At 38.4% G+C, this 17744-nt stretch overlaps 1 protein-coding gene and 1 pseudogene across 1 annotated transcript; both read left to right on the top strand.

Moving 5' to 3' along the window:
* The first annotated feature begins 4140 nt into the window (after window positions 1–4140).
* LOC130836398 (olfactory receptor 2AJ1-like) lies at window positions 4141–5079 on the top strand. Its single transcript, XM_057708434.1, has one exon. The coding sequence runs from the start codon at window positions 4141–4143 to the stop codon at window positions 5077–5079; it is 939 nt and encodes a 312-aa protein (XP_057564417.1).
* A 9926-nt stretch (window positions 5080–15005) lies between these two features.
* On the top strand, window positions 15006–15976 carry LOC130837290 (olfactory receptor 2T27-like; annotated as a pseudogene).
* The last annotated feature ends 1768 nt before the right edge of the window (window positions 15977–17744 follow it).

The following is a 17744-nucleotide window of genomic DNA, read 5'->3' as shown; positions in this document are numbered from 1 at the left end:
TTCCCTCATTAAAAAATATTTTAGGCTGAGCTGCGAGCCACGAATGCACTGCTGTATTCACTTCTTCATCAGAAGTGAATCTGGCTCCTTCTTGATGGCTAACCCTTGTGTGACCTTCCTTGAACTATATCCATTTATACACACTTCTTCAAGACAAAACACTTTCTCCATACTGCACACAAAGTTTTCGATAAGTAATAGCACCAGGTACACCCTCAGACCACAAAAACGAATCACTGCACGCTGCTTCTTTCTTTGGTGTAAATCACAAGTGGGGCATCCATTTTTGCTCGCACCACTGTTACAAATGAACTAATGTAACATGCTCATACCTGCACTGCAGTGACTGGGAAGACAGTAGCCTTGAACAGAAATTGCTGATAAGACAGTGCAGCCAACAGAAGTTTTGATAATAACCAGAGTGCAGATAATTTTTGACTCACCCTCATATATTATACAGGAGAAAATATCTGTTTTCACCATTCCAGGGGTTGTTGTGGCTGATCCAACCAGATAATGTTTGGAAACACCCAGATTCAATACAAAAGAAAATGATTCTATGACTGGAACTCATCTGACAAGTGCTCATTTCTCCTAAGCAGCTGTGTATCAACCACTCCTTGAACTAAAGCATTTCCTTCCTGACATGCAAATCTCACTGTGCAATTAAAATCAGTGAAAACACTGTCACCCAGTGAATGAGTTCAACCATATTTTATTGGCCCAATAAAGTAAATTCCAACCAAAAATCTTTAGTTGTACATATTTCTGAATTCCCACTTCTTTACTGCTTCTTGTGGAAGAGTCACCTTGCAACATGGTTTTCCTGGCTCCTGCAAGTGTCATATCTGGTCTAGACAGCCACTATTCCAGGGATATTCATGCCCTATCCACACGGATCACCGAGAAATAACACTGGAGCATTTGTCCCTCATTGAGACGTTCAATGCAGATCAATTTTTTTTTTTAAAGAAAATCTCCTAAAGAGTCTGTGCTCCAGGCACAAGAATTAAGGTATGATATGTTAAATTTCATGTTCACTATCAATCAATTCATATGACAGATTTAAAAAAAAAAAAAGAACAAAACACTGGTATGTGTTTTCAGAATACCAAAATATTGGTAAAATTAGAAGAAAAAGAAAACCCAATAAGGTTACCAGCTGAAATGTGAAAGTATTTAATCAATTAGGTTTGGTACACAATTATCTTAGAATCATAGAATATTGAACTAGATGAGACCTTAGGTTCACGGCCAGAAGTTCTTAAATCTTTTTCTTAAGAAGAAATGGAGAATCACTAATGAGAGTAAAAATGATAGGATACGATTTTATTGGTAAAAATAGTGTTGCATAGTTAAACATGATGAGTAACAGAAATGGGTCGCTACAAATCAAATACAATGTAACCCTAATAAGTGGATTAACTAAAAATTTGTCTTAAATACACTTTCCACTCATGGGTAAATCTTGGTCACATGTATCCTTTACTTTTAATTATAAGGATCTAGGCTAAACTCACCAGCCAAGCCATATCAAGCCTTAAACTTTGGGTTCCGTTTGTGCAATGCTGGCTTTCCGGATGGCAGAAACCTGCCTCTCACTACTGGTATTTTCCTGGAATGAATTTTCATACCAAAGTCGGTGAGAATATCTAGAAAGACTAGGCTTCCTTGAACTCACAGAATAGGTCCCATGAAGATTCTTGTGATCTTGTTTGCTCATACATGTTCAGTCATTAAATGTCTCTGTAGGTCTGGCAGAATTTAGTCTGAAACTTGCTACGTTGCTTTCTTATTTTTTCCCCCAGTTTTAGTGGTGTCATGGGGAAAACAGCTAACCCTCTCTCACCTCAGTACATCTTTTGCTACTTGCATGATTTTTAAAACACACACACACACAAACACACGGTGTGGTTGGCTTAGGTAGATTCATAAGAAGGAGCAGTAAAATTCATACCATGGGCCTACAGAACTGCTTATTGAAAAGCTTGGGGCCTTGGAACAACCAGTTATATCAAGTCACCAGTATGACTGTGCTCTCCATAGTTTGTTAAAGTAACTCACTGAAGCAATAAATTATTTTGGCATTGATCATTCCTTAAGTTTTCATGTAAAGGAATTAAGATGGTATTTAGTTCACTTTGGTGGCTCTGGGAGACAAATTGCATTGAGAGTAATAAATACTTAATCTGAAACAGAAAATGCAGAATATTTTTAATTACCTGGGAATCCATGAACTGTATGTGCATCAGGATGTATAATAGCATTTTATCAGATCTATTGGCTTCTTTTAATCACTTTGACATGAAACAGAACAATTGTAATTACTCCACTATTTCCTGTGGTTACAGGTTCAGATCTCTGTAGCTATCCAAAGGTTCCAGTCAATTCAGTTAATTACATAGTTAAGAGACAATATGGAAGCCAATTTATGCATGTGTCTGTGTAATAAGACATGTGTCTGTGTACACAGTGCACAGATATCACTACTGACTATGGGCCCCACACCTTAGCCAGGACCTGGCTTCTTAAGCACAGCCTGTGTCACCAACATCAGAACAAAAACATGGGCTCCTCTTACAGATGAAGACTTCAGGATCTCATTCTAGATCAAGCAACCAAATCTCTGGAAATGGGTTCCAGAATCTCTACATTTAATAAGCAGTCCATGTAGTTCTAGTGCACAGCAATGTCTAAGTGCCACAAGGCAGTGCTCAAAAGGGTTCAAGAAACCAAGTAGAAAGAGAGATGAGACTGCTCCTCCTTCATCTTGGATGAGGGACTCTGCTAACCTCAGGGCAGAGGCTACTGTGTTCACGAAGGCTCAATAAACTACTTTATCTGTATGAAATGTTCCCAAAGCTGATAGAAAATACTTCTCTCAGATATTTGGGTATTCCTTTTTCTGTAGGATCACTCTGGCTATAAATGCAAAGGGCAAATAGTGAAAGCTGTAAACCCTTGAGGCAATTTTCTTATCTCTCTATATAAATGAGATAAAATTCCATCTAAGCTGACTGTAAAATTCAGGGAGAATGAACATCAACTTTAAAATCTGTGTCCTTTCTCATCTATCTTGGAGGTACCAAATTTAATCATTGCTGCTTGTTTCATCTCTGAATAGAGTTGGTGCAGAAAGACTTAGAAAACCTATTCTACTGAGCAGGCAAATGTTTCTGAGGCCCTAGGGTATGTCAGTACTCAATGGCCTCTCCACTGAAGGTAATTCAACATCAAGTTAAATACACAATATTGGGGTTTCCCAAAATACAGTTTTTCACTTCAAGAGATGTATTTAGTGCTTATTATATTATACTTGAATTATAGAATTGTTTTATTAAAGCATCCTTCTTCAATGCCAAAATTGCATTGACTGAAACTACAAATATGAAAAAAATGCATGAATATTAGAATTCTTCAGATTATCAAAAGAGGAGAATTAAAGGTGAAGTTGAAAAGTACATATAGAAAGAATTAGAACATTGATGGGAAAAAAATCCAGTAAGTGTCATTATTATGGTCTAATTATTCTTCTTCTCCTGTGATTTCAACAGCTGCTTTTATCTGCTTCATAGATAAAATTCTGTTTACAATTCCCCCAAAAGTTTTCATGTTATGCCATCAATTACTAAATTTGTGGTCCTGGTTTAATTCTCCTGTCTCATTTACACGTGTGTTCTATTTTTTTAAAATACATTTATGTATGTATATATGTGTGTATGTATATGTGTGTATATATATATATATATATATATATATATATGGCTGTGTTAGGTCTTTTTTGCTACATGGGTTACCTCTAGTTGCCGCTAATGGGGGATGTTCTTTGCTGTGGTGCTCAGGCTTCTGGCTGCGCTGGCTTCTCTTGTTGCAGAGAAGGGGCTCCAGGCAGGCGGGCTTCAGTAGTTGTGGCACAAGGCTTCAGTAGTTGTGTCTTGCGGGCTCAGGAGTATAGGCTCAGCAGTTGTGGCACACAGGCTTAGTTGCTCTGTGGCATGTGGGATCTTCCTGGACCAGGGTTCAAACCCATGTCTGCTGCATTGGCAGGTGGATTCTTAACCCTGTGTGACCAGGGAAGTCCCTACACTTGTATTTTAAAAGCCTCCATTATCTTTCAGGAGAAGCTGGTAAGGAGAGAACATGAAGACAGGAAATGAGACATTGAGCACAGACTTCATTCTCCTGGGCCTTTTCCCTGGAATGCGACACACCAGCCTCTTTGTCTCTGTTGTTCTCCTCATCTACATCATTGCCATTTCAGGAAACACCACCTTGATCCTTCTCATCTGGGTAGATCCCCACCTTCACACCTCCATGTATTTCCTGCTTAGCCAACTCTCCCTCATGGATCTGGTTTTCATCTCTAGCATAGTCCCCAAAATGGCAGTCAACTTTTTCTCAGGGAAGAGAGAGATCTCCCTGATTGGCTGTGAGGCACAGGTCTTCTTTACCTTGACTCTGGGGATAGCTGAGTGTCTCCTCCTGACACTCATGGCTTATGACTGCTATGTGGCTATCTGTCATCCTCTCAAATACTCAGTTATTATCAGCCACTGGGTCTCCCAGCTGATGGCTGTGGGGTCCTGGGTGGGAGGGGCTCTAGCATCCTTGGTCCACAGAGCCTACACCATGCACTTTCCCCTCTGTGGCCCCCGAGAGCGCCACCACTTTTTTTGCGAGGTCAAAGCCATCTTAAATCTGTCCTGTGAGGACATCTCTACCTATGAGAAAGGGATAGTAGTGACCAGCACTGCTGTGGTTCTTCTCCCCATAAGCCTCATTCTGACCTCCTATGCCCTCATCTTCCTCCAGGTCCTGCAAATGAACTCCCCTGAGAGCAGGAACAAGGCCCTGGCTACCTGTTCCTCCCATCTGACTGTGGTCACCTTTTACTATGGCCCAGCCATGCTGATATACATGAGGCCTAGATCTTCCCATACCCCTATTCTGAACCAGGCTCTCTTTATGTTTGACACCATCCTCACCCCCATGCTAAACCCCCTCATTTATAGCCTAAGGAACAGGGAAGTGGTGGGCTCAATGAGGAAGATGCTGGGGATGAAGCCCATTTCAAACTAGGTTCCCATGTCCCAGTGAGTAGACAGTTAAGAGTTCATGTAGCTCTGGGAGATGGTAGGATCTGAGGAAACCCAGTGAAACTCTCTGTGTCCCTATTTCCTCTCTACAAAAGTTGAACTCCTTTATCCCTGTCTCTTGATAAAATCAGTTTTAAGTAACTAAATCAAAGAGTTCCCTGAACACAGAGGCACATAAAACTACTATATCACTTCTAAGTAAAAGTATTGGAGGTCTAAATCACAACCAATTCTCTGCGTAAAAATAAGTTTTCACCTAAGTACTTCGTCTTGCTTCATTTTTATCACTGGAATGGTGGACCATTCTTCCATCTTTTAGAAATAGCAAAAAGATATAAGAAAACAGTAGTTTTCTTGGAAAGTAAATAAAGGGACATATCTGAGACCACGTATTTCATTAGATTTCATTAGTATCAAACCTCCAAATGCCCATTCATTCCAGGTTTTTAAGACAATGAAATATTTCTAATAGTCATCATTTTTTTCACATCTAATTATACAAGTCATGTCTATTAACGTCCTAAATATGATGAATATCTTTACCCTCTTTTCCTTTTCTTGCCCTGATCTCTAGCAATAATTGATCATGAATATTCCAGCTCTGGCCCTTTGCTGCGTTACAGTTTATCCACACCTCTACCAGCATGATTTTCCTGTGTGCACATAGCCATTCCCCTGGTCAGAGGCTCATCCTGTATCAGTGGCCACCAATGGCTCATAGGGTGAACTATAGATTCCCCTATATGGCAATAAGACCTTGCATGAAATGGCCCCATGAATCTACCACCAGTTCTACCATCTGCTTGAGTTTCAGCAATGCCCAGAAGCTTATAGCATCTTCAGGTGCCATGTTCTCTCCCAATTGCTGCACCTTTGCACGGGCTGTTTCCTCTGCCTGGAAAGCCCTTCACTATTCCAGTCCCTAGTCCCCATTCTCTGCCTAGACGCCCTGCATTTCAGATTTAATTCAATACCTCTTACTGTGCACAACCTCCTCTGCTGCCCCCAGGCTGATTTGTTGATACTAGATCTCCCTCCAGGACTAAGGTCCCCTTCTGTACTTCCTACATATTAGATAATGCTCACAAAACATTTCTGATTATTGAATTAATGAGTGAACATGATTTGCAGAGACAATGATTCCTATTATCCTTCAAATACTGAACTTAGAGAAGAAACGAGCCTTCTCCAGGCCACTCTCCTGGGAATCCTGGTTATCGCACCAGTTCCAGAAGTCTCTGAAATGATCAACTGTAACGTTACTGTCTTCATTTCCTTTATGTAGATGAGGAAACTGAGGCTTAAAGAGGGTTAGTAACTTCTTCTATGTCATAGGGCTAATAAATATCAGAATCAGGGCAGCAAACCAAGTTCTCTACTGGCTGAGGGAGAGCTACAGCTTGGCAATAATTGAGTCCAAACAAAATTGAGAGCATCACTGCAGGATGTGAGAGGAGGAATAATTCAACTCCTTTCTTTCTTGACCTTGGGTAGGTTTCCTGGTTGACCTAGTATCCTTATTTTTCATCACCTGTAAAATGTGACAAATATCATGCTTTGTGAGATTTTTCAGTGAATTAGGAGGTATAACTATGAAGAGTTTTTAATCATAAATGGAAAGTATTGGATTATTATAAATTTGCCACACTAAAACAAGCATTCAAGTTGATGAGATATCAGTCACACCAAATTTTGCTTCATTTTGTTTGCTGTCATTAATTAATTTATTGTATTAGTTATATATAGACATGCACTCTGTTTATATTTATTTAGCCAAAATAACTAGACTATAATGTTTATTTATGCATATTATAAATTGGTACACTGTGATAATTATATTAACAGCAGTAATTAGGATGGGCACAGAACTTATGAACTACACATATCTAATAATCTTGTAACTCCTCTTAGCCCCCATGAGTTACTGTCTCATCCATGTATTAGGTTTGATGGAACTTAATGACTTGGCCAATGTCCTGGAAATAAAGAGATAGATCTGAGACCTCCCAAATCTTCCACTTTAACTTTGGATCCTTCTTAATTGAACCACAAATATAAAATAAGGGTAGAAAAGTCTTGATTGTTTTACTTTTTAAAAAAATTTTTTATTGAACTTCATTCAGTACTTTTAAAAAGTTTTTTATTGGAGTATAGTTGATTTACAATGTTGTGTTAGTTTCAGGTGTACAGCAAAGTGAATCAGTTATGCATACACATATATATATCCACTCTTTTTAAGATTCTTTTCCCATATTGGCCATTACAGAGTATTGAGTAGAGTTCTCTGTCCTATATACTGGGTTCTTACTCATTATTTATTTTATTTAATTCATTTATCAACCATCAGGATTCATTTCAGTAGTTATCATAATACCACTTGCTGGATCTGAGAGCTGTGTGAAAGTTTCCTCCTGTGCAGAAATCCTCCTGCAAAACGCATCCTCCAGTGCACACTGCCCTGGTTCTCTGTCTCTAGGGCAGTGGCTCTCTCTGTTAGTGTCTTCTTAGAGCAATACGGGTGGCCATTTCAATGCTATTATTGACAGGAATCATGAAAAAGTTTTCTACTAATTCACTGATGGTTTATTGTATTTCAGTTAAGTGATTTCCCTGATTCTAATCCTAAACTGGATAGTAAGAAGTCTAAGATAAGGCTCTATCCCTGGGCCTGTAGTGTAGCTGGGCCTGACTCTCTCAGCTGAAGACATCCTCACATGTCTGGGCAGACCCAGGTCAATAGTAAACCTGAGGCTTGGTCCCCAGGCACCCAGGACAGAGACTGATGCCATGCATGTAAATGCCAATGAATGACAGCAGTGTCTGCTTGGGTCCAAGCTCTAGATGGTACCTCATAATTCCCAGTGTTCTGAGTTGTTACCCAAGAACAGCCTAGTTCTACCTGTTATGGATGAAGGTACTTACCTCAGGCAATGGACTGAACATTAGCAAGAGGCTGAGTGTCTGGACAGGGGACTGGGAGAATGGTCAGAGGAGAGGGAGCATGACTGGGGGACTGGAACATGGCGAATGGGCTGGGAAAATTGTCAGGGAGCAGGAGCCTGACACAATGGTGGATATTATAGTCTCTGAAGATAGACTTCTGGGTTCATACTAGGATTCTCCTCTTAAAGCTCTTTGGCATTAGACAAATTAGTAAATTATTCCAGACCTCAGTTTTCTCTCCTAAAAAATGGAGATGATGAAAACAGTACCTACCTTGTTGGGTGGTGGTCATGTTTTAAGAAGTTTATTTGCAAAGTTCTAAAAAGAGTTCTTTCAGGCTCATTCATAGGAATTGCCTTGCAATTGATTGTCACACAAAATAAAGAATTCAAATCATGCTTGTTAATCAGCAACAGCAACATTTTCATTTTAACATTGAGTTGAAAGAAAATATTTATCAGGCACTGACCAAGTCTATGGAATGTATAAATTATTTACAATTTTATAAAGCACTGAAGAATTTATGAAGCATTTTAGAGGAATAAGAGGAAACATAAACAACTATGTCCCCTGGAACTGGAAGAAAAACAAAGAGGTAGACCAACATGGGGTCAGAAGGCACTTCCAGCAGTTGGTGGTAGTTTTTGATGAGTAGAAAAAGGACAGAATTTGCACTGAAGGCACTCATGATCAGTGTATTTGGTGTGATTCCAAGGGGAGGGGAAGCTAGGACATAGTGAGAGAGTAGCATCGACATATACACACTACAAATATAAAATAGATGGCTAGTGGGAAGCTACTACAGAGCACAGGGAGATCAGCTTGATGCTTTGAGAAGGCCTAAAGGGGTGGGATAGGGAGGTTGGGAGGGAGGCTCTAGAGGGAGGGGATATGGTGATACCTGCATACATGTGGCTGATTCACTTTGTTGTACCACAGGAACTGACACAATACTTTAAAGAAATTATACTCCAATAAAGATAAAAAGAAAAATCCCATGCAGCACCTGTCAATCAGTCTCTCCTCTCTCAAAATATAGACTCCTCCCCCACATTAGCTAAGCCACAAGACTTTCAATCTGTTCAGATTAAGTCTCATGAACTGGGATGATATTTTTGGTTAAATTTCACGCATCAAAATCATCCATTACAGTTAATTCAGGTTAAATCAATATAACCTATTTTGTGATATACTTGCCTCCCCAAAATTCATCTTAATACTATTATAGACCAGGTGGGATATACTGTCCACATGCATTATTTCATTTAACCTTTACAGCAACCCTATGAGAAAGGTTTATTGTTATCACCAACTTGTAGATGAAAAAACAGAAGTGAGAGAGACAATGGAAACAGCCCAGGTCACACAGCAGTAAAATGTGAATCAGGGTTTAAATCTCACCTTGTTCTTTAGCAACCATCCTGCTGAGCAGAAGGCTGAGGGTGACTTTTTTCCCTGATGAATTTGGCTCTGCCCCCAGGCACCTGAGCTAATTACCTACCTGGGCTGGACAGAGCTGACACACTCCCCAGAGAGTTCACAGTGTCTCTCCTGTCCACAGTGCTGTATTTAATCTCTGCTCCATGGGCTACCAGACATACCCTGGATCAGTTGTGAGCTTGCAGTACTGACTTCACCAAGATCATCAGTTATAAGACTTGATTCTGCACATAAAGAGCCTAATGTCTGACTTGATGAGCGGCAGAATACAAGGGAAGATGGAGAAGAACCAAGAATCCCCAGGAGGTGACAAGGATGACCACACACATGATAACAAGGTAGCCCACAGTGGAGAAAGTAGTCATTGTCATAGACTCCTGTGCGGAGACACAAGGATTAGAAATAATTTGTGATGCTCTGTATGGGGTAACATCTTCAAAGGGCTTCAGAAGAAACTCTCAGTTACATGTCAAAACCCTCCTGGAGAGTTGAGCAGCCCCATGAGAATTCAGTGAATGGCCAGACCCTGAGGCAGATTATATTGGATAATTTCATAAATCATCTGTATTTACATGTACACAGTTTATAATGATACTAAATTGAACAGTGACTTGTTAGCAACGAGTCAGTGTAAGCAAAATATTTAAACTCTTTGCATTATAAACATAGATGAAATCCTTGTTTCCCAGAGATGTGTTTTTTTTTGTTTTGTTTTGTTTTTTGTTTTTTGGCACACGGAGTTGCTCCGTGGCATGTGGGATCTTCCTGGAGCAGGGATCGAACCCATGTCCTCTGCATTGGCAGGCGGATTCTTAACCACTGCGCCACCTAGGAAGCCCCATGAGAGATGTGGTTTTTTAAAAACATCTTTGTTGTTTTATAGAGTTTGGAAAGAACTTCTAACCAAGCCAATTTCAAAAAAAAAGAAAAGCATCTTATTATTCGATACACATAAGAAATATTTAAAATATAGGCTGCAGATTTACATATTCAACAATGTATGCCCAAATTCATGCTTGAATTTGCAAATTCAACATATAATTATGAAAGCCTATTAGGAGCCAGGGCAAAGCCACATAGAATCATCTCCCCAGTCACACTTGTGTGACGTGAACTCAGTTCATTTGTTTACCTTAACACAATGTTGTCATGTTGGAAAATCATCTTTATGATACTTCAAACTTAGAAATATATACGTGACTGCCATATGCAGAGCTGGAAACTCAGCTCCGCTCCACTCCTTGCTGAGTTGCAGTAGGACCTTAGGTGCGCATAGAGGATGGAGGTTGAGGAGCTGAAGACAGAGGCCAACTTGGGCAGTGCCAGCAGGTAAAGAGTTTCTTGGGAGTAGAACATCAAAGTAAGCAGTAGGGGCATATGGTCAAGCAGTTTACTAGGAACTCTGGTCTCCATCCCTGTTTTTTCCACTCTCTCTACATGGATAGAAGCTTTTCATCCTTTCGTGTATCTTTTTATTCAATTGTCCTATAAACTTTGATTGGGTGCCTGCTACCTGCCAGGTACCTTATTGACACTGAGGAAACAGTCGTTAACCAATTATTTGCCCTCAAAGAACCTACATTTTCATGGGGGAAACAAAAAAATAGACAAATAAGCATGGCATGCAAATACTAAGATTTCAGATGGTGATAATGAGTATGAAGGAATATAAAATAAGGGTCAGGGAATAAGGCCAGCCAGTGATATGCTCTCAACAGATTAGTCAGGCAGACACAACATGGGGGTGAGGTTCAGGAGAGGGTGGAAGGAAGGGATACTCCTTCCATCACAAGCTGTTACTTGTCATTCTGTGTTGCCATCATGTTTCCCCCCTTTCCAGAAGGTTTCCTTCTTACCCTTCCTTATCTCACCTTCTCTTCTAGACATCTTTCTACATAACTAGGCAGTAGTGGGAATCTAAATTATTTTTACTCATTGAATAATTGCTGTGCTTCCTATAATTTATTTTAAAAACAGGGCAACTGAAATAAAGTTTCTTATTCATATATTAAGGCAAAGCAGTTAAAATATTTTTACACTAACAAAAAATAACTTATAAAAGTGCTTTTTGGTTGTGCTTTTAATTTATTCCTCATTGTTCTAACAAAAATTGGATTTTCCTATCCAGGACAAATGAAATTTGTGTCAGTTAGCAAGAACATAAAAAAACAAAAACAAAACAAAAAAAATGTCAAAATAAAAACTATAATACAGTTTAGATTATCTACAGAAGAAACCTTGTCAAGTGCTGAAGGCTTTAAGTCTCATTCAACATTTCCAAAATAGTGGTTCACTAACCTAAGAGACTAGAGAGAGTTAATAAGTATGCTTGGAAAAAAGAAGCTCAGTGTCAAAGTATAGAAACTTCTGTATTAGAAAACTTGAGACTTATTTTTTCATGTAAGAATTTTCGATGTTTAGTACGCTAATGAGTGCTTCCTAGGGTGAGAGAGAGTATGCAATATTTCATCAAACTATTTTGCAAAATACCTTGCAGAGTGCTTTCCGGGATATTTGTGTCTGACAATTTCTACAGTTATGCTCTCCCAATGTGATCAGAGAAAAAGCTGACAACTGAAACTCTAAGTATGGGACAGCTAAAGATGGATGACCATAATGTTACATAAATTTGGTATCATGTTAATACAATATCCACAATATTGAGTAAACTATTCTACTCATTTCATAATTTTTTTACTTATTTATTTATTTTTATTGGGGTGCAATTGTTTTACAATGTTGTGTTAGTTTCTCTTGTACAGCCAAGTGAATTTCTCTTTGCTATACAGAAGGTTCTCACTAGTTATTTATTTTATACATATTAGTGTATATATATCAATCCCAGTCTCCCAATTTATCCCCCCCACACCTTTTCCCCATTGATGTCCAAATGTTTGTTCTGTACATCTCTGTCTCTATTTCTGCCTTGCAAACCAAGTCATCTGTACCATTTTTCAAGATTCCACATATATGCATTAATGTACAATATTTGTTTTTCTCTTTCTGACTTACTTCACTCTGTATGACAGTCTCTAGGTCCATCCACATCTCTACAAATGACCCAATTTCATTTCTTGTTATGGATGACTAATATTCCATTGTATATATACAGCACATCTTCTGTATCCATTCCTCTGTTGATGGACATTTAGGTTGCTTCCATGACCTGCCTATTGTAAATACTGTTGCAATGAACATCGTGGTGCATGTGTTTTTTGAATTATGGTTTTCTCAGGGTATATGCCCAGGAATGGAATTTCTGGGTCATTTGGTAGCTCTATTCCTAGCTTTTTAAGAAATTTCCATACTGTTCTCCATAGTGGCTGTATCAATTTACATTCCCACCAACAGTGCAAGAGTGTTCCCTTTTCTCCACACCCTCTCCAACATTCATTGTTTCTAGATTTTTTGATGATGGCCATTCTGATCGGTGTGAGGTAACTCCTCATTGTAATTTTGACTTGTATTTCTCTAATAATTAGTGATGTTGAGCATCTTTTCATGCACCTCTTGGCCATCTGTATGTCTTCTTTGGAGAAATATCTATTTAGGTCTTCTGTCCATTTTTTTATTTGTTTTTGTCTTTGTTTTCTTTGAAAATTGAGCTGCATGTGCTGTTTGTATTTTTTGAAGATTAATCCTTTGTCGATTGATTTGTTTGCAAATATTTTCTCCAGTTCTGAAGGTTGTCTTTTCATCTTGTTTATGGTTTCCTTTGCTGTGAAAAAGCTTTTAAGTTTCATTACCTCCCATTTGTTTATTTTTGCTTTTTATTTTCATTACTCTAGGAGGTGGGTCAAAAAACATTTTGCTGTAATTTATGTCAATGAATGTTCTTCCTATGTTTTCCTCTAAGAGTTTTATAGTGCCTGGTCTTATATTCAGGTATTTAATCCATTTGAGTTTATTTTTTTTGTGTATGGTGTTAGGGAGTGTTCTAATTTCATTCTTTCACGTGTAGCTGTCCAGTTTTTCCATCATGTTTATTGTCTAGTATTAGGATGCACAATTGTGTTGTGAGTTTAAAATGTTGATTAGTCATACTTTTAGAAGATGGAGTAACAAAAGAATAAGAAATTGCTATTAAGGGTCTATGAATCCATTCTTTCCTGATTCTATATCAAGACTGTTCTTAGCCGTAACTCTTTCTGTTACTTTTTCTTGCCTCATCGTCATCCATAATGAGATGGCACAAATGCTAATAACAGGGGAACAAAGCTGAAATTGTAGATGAGATAATACATAAGGCTATGAAAGGACTTGCTCAAATGTGTATATTTTATTGCATGGAGAAAAGTAATATATAACAGAAACAATGAAGAAAGCAAGGTCAATATTCCTCTAATCAGTCTACATGGGCTGATATATCATGAGGATCATGAAAGCAGGTATAAGTCAATTTCAAGGCATTCTAGGACAGTCTCAATGATTAGAGCCATAAAATTTCTCACCCATGACTGCTCAGGCCACCTGCTTAGTAATCATTCAGTCCCCTAAGGATAAATCTAGACTTAGGTGGAGATCTACAATAAAATTGCAGAGATTCCAGATCCCATCGGAGGGCTGTGCATTAGAAGCCACTTTGGAAGAAGTCTGGATATTCTGTGTACATCACACCACCAAGATGTATGGGAAGTTTGACACTGAATGAAAATCATACTTGTAATCCTTATGGAATTATAGCAACAACGTGCAAAACAATGTAGTATAGTATGGCAACAATACATATATTAATTTCTTTTGCCTAACCTGTCAGATGGATTACTAAATAACATTTTAAAATAGCAGTGAATACCAAACCATTCATCTTTTGCACATTTAAATATTTTACCTCAAGTGTGAGTCAAAAATTATCCACACTCCAGTTACATTAAAACTTCTGTTGACCGCACTGTCTTATCAGTGCTTTCTGTTCAAGTCTACTGTCTCCCTAGTTAGTGCTGTGCAGCTGTGAACGTGTTACAGCAGATCATTTGTAACTGCAGTGTGAGCAAAAATGGATGCCCCATTTGTAATTTGCATCAAAGAAGAGCAGCGTGCAGTGATTCATTTTTCGTGGTCTGAGGGTGTACGTGGTGTTGTTATTTATCGAAGACTTTGTGCGAAGTATGGAGAAAGTGTTTCGTCACAAAGATGTATGAATGCATAGAGAATTTCAAGGAAGGTCGCACAAGTGTTAGCCATCAAGAAGGAGCCAGATTCACTTCTGATGAAGTAGTGAAGACAGCAGTGCATTTGTAGCTCGCAGCCCAGCCTAAAACATTTTTAATGAAGGATTATGAAAGCTTGTTGACAAATGGACAGATTATATTGAAAAGCAAGGAGATTATGTAAAAAAACTGATGTATTTGTCTTTTCTAAAAGTTAATTAAAATAAATGCTACAGCCAGCATGTAGATAATTTTTGACTCACTATTTTATGTATTTAAATTCATAAATATTTGATTTTTAGGAATAGATTCAAATCAGGGTGCACTTACATGGGAAGAACAGTCTTACTGTCTGTGTTTTTCTCCCATGATCCTCCAGATCAAACCAGTCAACTAAGATATGCAGCAAGGAAATGAATCCTCCACTACTGATTTCATTCTCCTGGGCCTCTTCTCAGACTCCAGGCATTCTGGCCTCCTCATTGCCATCATCCTCTTAATTCTTGGGGTAGCTATCACTGGAAACTCAGTTTTGGCCCTACTGATCTGGGGTGATGCCCACCTCCACACCCCCATGTACTTCCTGCTCAGCCAGCTTGCCCTCATGGACCTCACCCTAATCTCCACCATTGTTCCCAAGATGGTCATTGATTTCATCTCTGGACATAGTTTCATCTCTAACATTGGCTGTGGAGTCCAAATCTTTCTTTACTTGATGCTAGGAGTGGCCGAGTGTGTTCTCCTGACACTCATGGCCTTTGACCGCTACTTGGCCATCTGTAATCCCCTCAGATACCCAGTCATCATGACCCCAAGAGTCTGTTGGCAAATGGCCACTGGTTCATGGGCTGGGGGTGTGCTTGTCTCCCTTATGCACACAATTTATGCCATGAATTTCTCTACTTGTGACTCCAGGAAAATTCACCATTTCTTCTGCGAAGTTATGGCCCTTCTGAAGCTTTCTTGTGAGGATATCTCAACCTATGAGAAGGTGGTGTTGGCATCTGGCATTGTTTTCCTTCTCACACTTTTGGACTCATCTTCACCTCCTACATCCTCATCTTTTTCACTGTCTTCCACATGAACTCCCTTGAGGGCAGAAACAAAGCCCTGGCCACCTGTTCTTCCCATCTCAGTGTAGTGAGCCTCTACTTTGGTCCAGCTATGATCATCTACATGACCCCAGGTTCCTCTCTCCCCCCAGATGTGGACCAGTATCTCTTTGTTTTTGATGTTGTCATTACCCCTATGCTGAACCCCCTTATCTACAGCCTGAGGAACAAGGAAGTATTGGAGGCTCTGAGGAAGCATCTATGGAGAAAGCTGATGTTTATAGTGAAAAGATGATGCCACTTTTCTCTTAAAACACCTGTATTCTCAACTGTTCCACATTTAATGCTAGTACTATTAGGAAAAACTTAACTCTGGATTTCAATTTTTCAACAATATTAAAGAAATGATACTCCTTTTCTTTCAGATTTCTAATAATGTGAACCATACTACAATGGCACCAGGGGAGTTCCTATTTATCAGTGTTAGCCAACTTGACTGTTCATAACTAAAACATCCAATTTTCCTAGAGCTCATGAATCAAATTCTTTTGGAAAGTGACATAGGCATATGTATTCAACAAGCTTTACATGATTTAAGATACCCTGATGCATAACATGGCCCTAATGTACCTTTTCAGTTACATGTCCTACTCTTATCATCCATACACTCTCTTCAGCAAGCATATTGGTTTACTCAGCTTTGGACTTTTCAGATGATTTCATGAGTCATCATTTTCTATCCTTAACATGGAATGACCTGTACCTCTGTGTTCATCTACGGAAATGCCACTCCTCTTGGAACTCTCACTTTGGTTACCAGCTCCTTTATTACTGATTCCATTGTTTCCCTTTTGCTCTTACTTAGTCTGTGTTTATGCTGCCTCTATTATTGTTGGATCACACTTTCACCTTCACAAATAGCTTGTAAGTTCCTTAGGATCAAAACTTACTCATCTTTGAGTGGTCCATAGGTTTCTTGCAGTTAACAGCCTCTGAATAAGCATTTGTTGGACTCGACTTAAATTTTCTTCATATTCATTTTGAGAGTTTTAAGAGCACAAATGTTGATGTCTCCTCATTCTCAATCGCTAAATATACAAATCAGGACTCACATTGGTTCACAACAAATTTCCTAGCTCAGTGTAAAACCCAAGTGACTCCATTTGGACAGACTAAGGAAAATATATTGGTATATTTTAGTATTTATAGAACAATATAAAATACACTTTTACATCTATCACATTTTCCCTAGTATTAACCTATGCATTTGATGAATCATTTAAATGTTCATATCTGATCTACTAAATTGTGTTGAACATTCTTTCGAAGATGTTAATCTAATTTTGACCTGTATGAAAATAAATAAATAAGTAAATAGAAAATAGTAAAATAGTAGGAGACAGATAAAGGAGGTAAAAAATTTTGAAACATAATCAGGAAAATAATCTATATAAAGGAGTATTAGAATCCATAGCCCAGGCTACAAGATCTGTTTTGCATTTGACTTTATCTTATTTATCCCAACTTTGCTGAGAAATCATTGGCAAATATAATTTTATATATTTAAATTGTCAACATGTGGTATAGCCACTGTGGAAAACAATATGGAGGTTTCTCAAAAAAATTAAAATAGAAATACCATATGACCCAGCAATTCCGTTCCTGGGTATATATCCAAAAAAGAAACAGAAACGAAAACACTTATTCAAAAAGATACATGCACTCCAATGTTCACATCAGCATTAATTACAATTGTCCAAACATGGAACCATATATATATATATATATATATATATATATATACTGAGTAGTATATATATATATATGTATACCCATAAAAAAGAATGAAATTTTGCCATTTGCAGCAACATGGATGGACTTGGAGGGCATTATACTAAATGAAATGTCAGACAAAGACAAATATTGTATATCACTTATATGTGGAATCTAAAAAATACAAAAAAACTAGTGAATATAACAAAAAAGAATCAGACTCACAGATACAAAGAACAAACTAGTGGTTACCAGTGGAGGGGGGCAGTAATATAGGAGTGTGGGAGTGG

This window comes from Hippopotamus amphibius, chromosome 15 (genome assembly GCF_030028045.1).
Source record: "Hippopotamus amphibius kiboko isolate mHipAmp2 chromosome 15, mHipAmp2.hap2, whole genome shotgun sequence".
Classification (NCBI taxonomy): Eukaryota; Metazoa; Chordata; class Mammalia; order Artiodactyla; family Hippopotamidae; genus Hippopotamus; species Hippopotamus amphibius.
The sequence above is the reverse complement of the archived record's forward strand: the minus strand, read 5'-3'. Positions and strand labels throughout refer to the sequence as shown.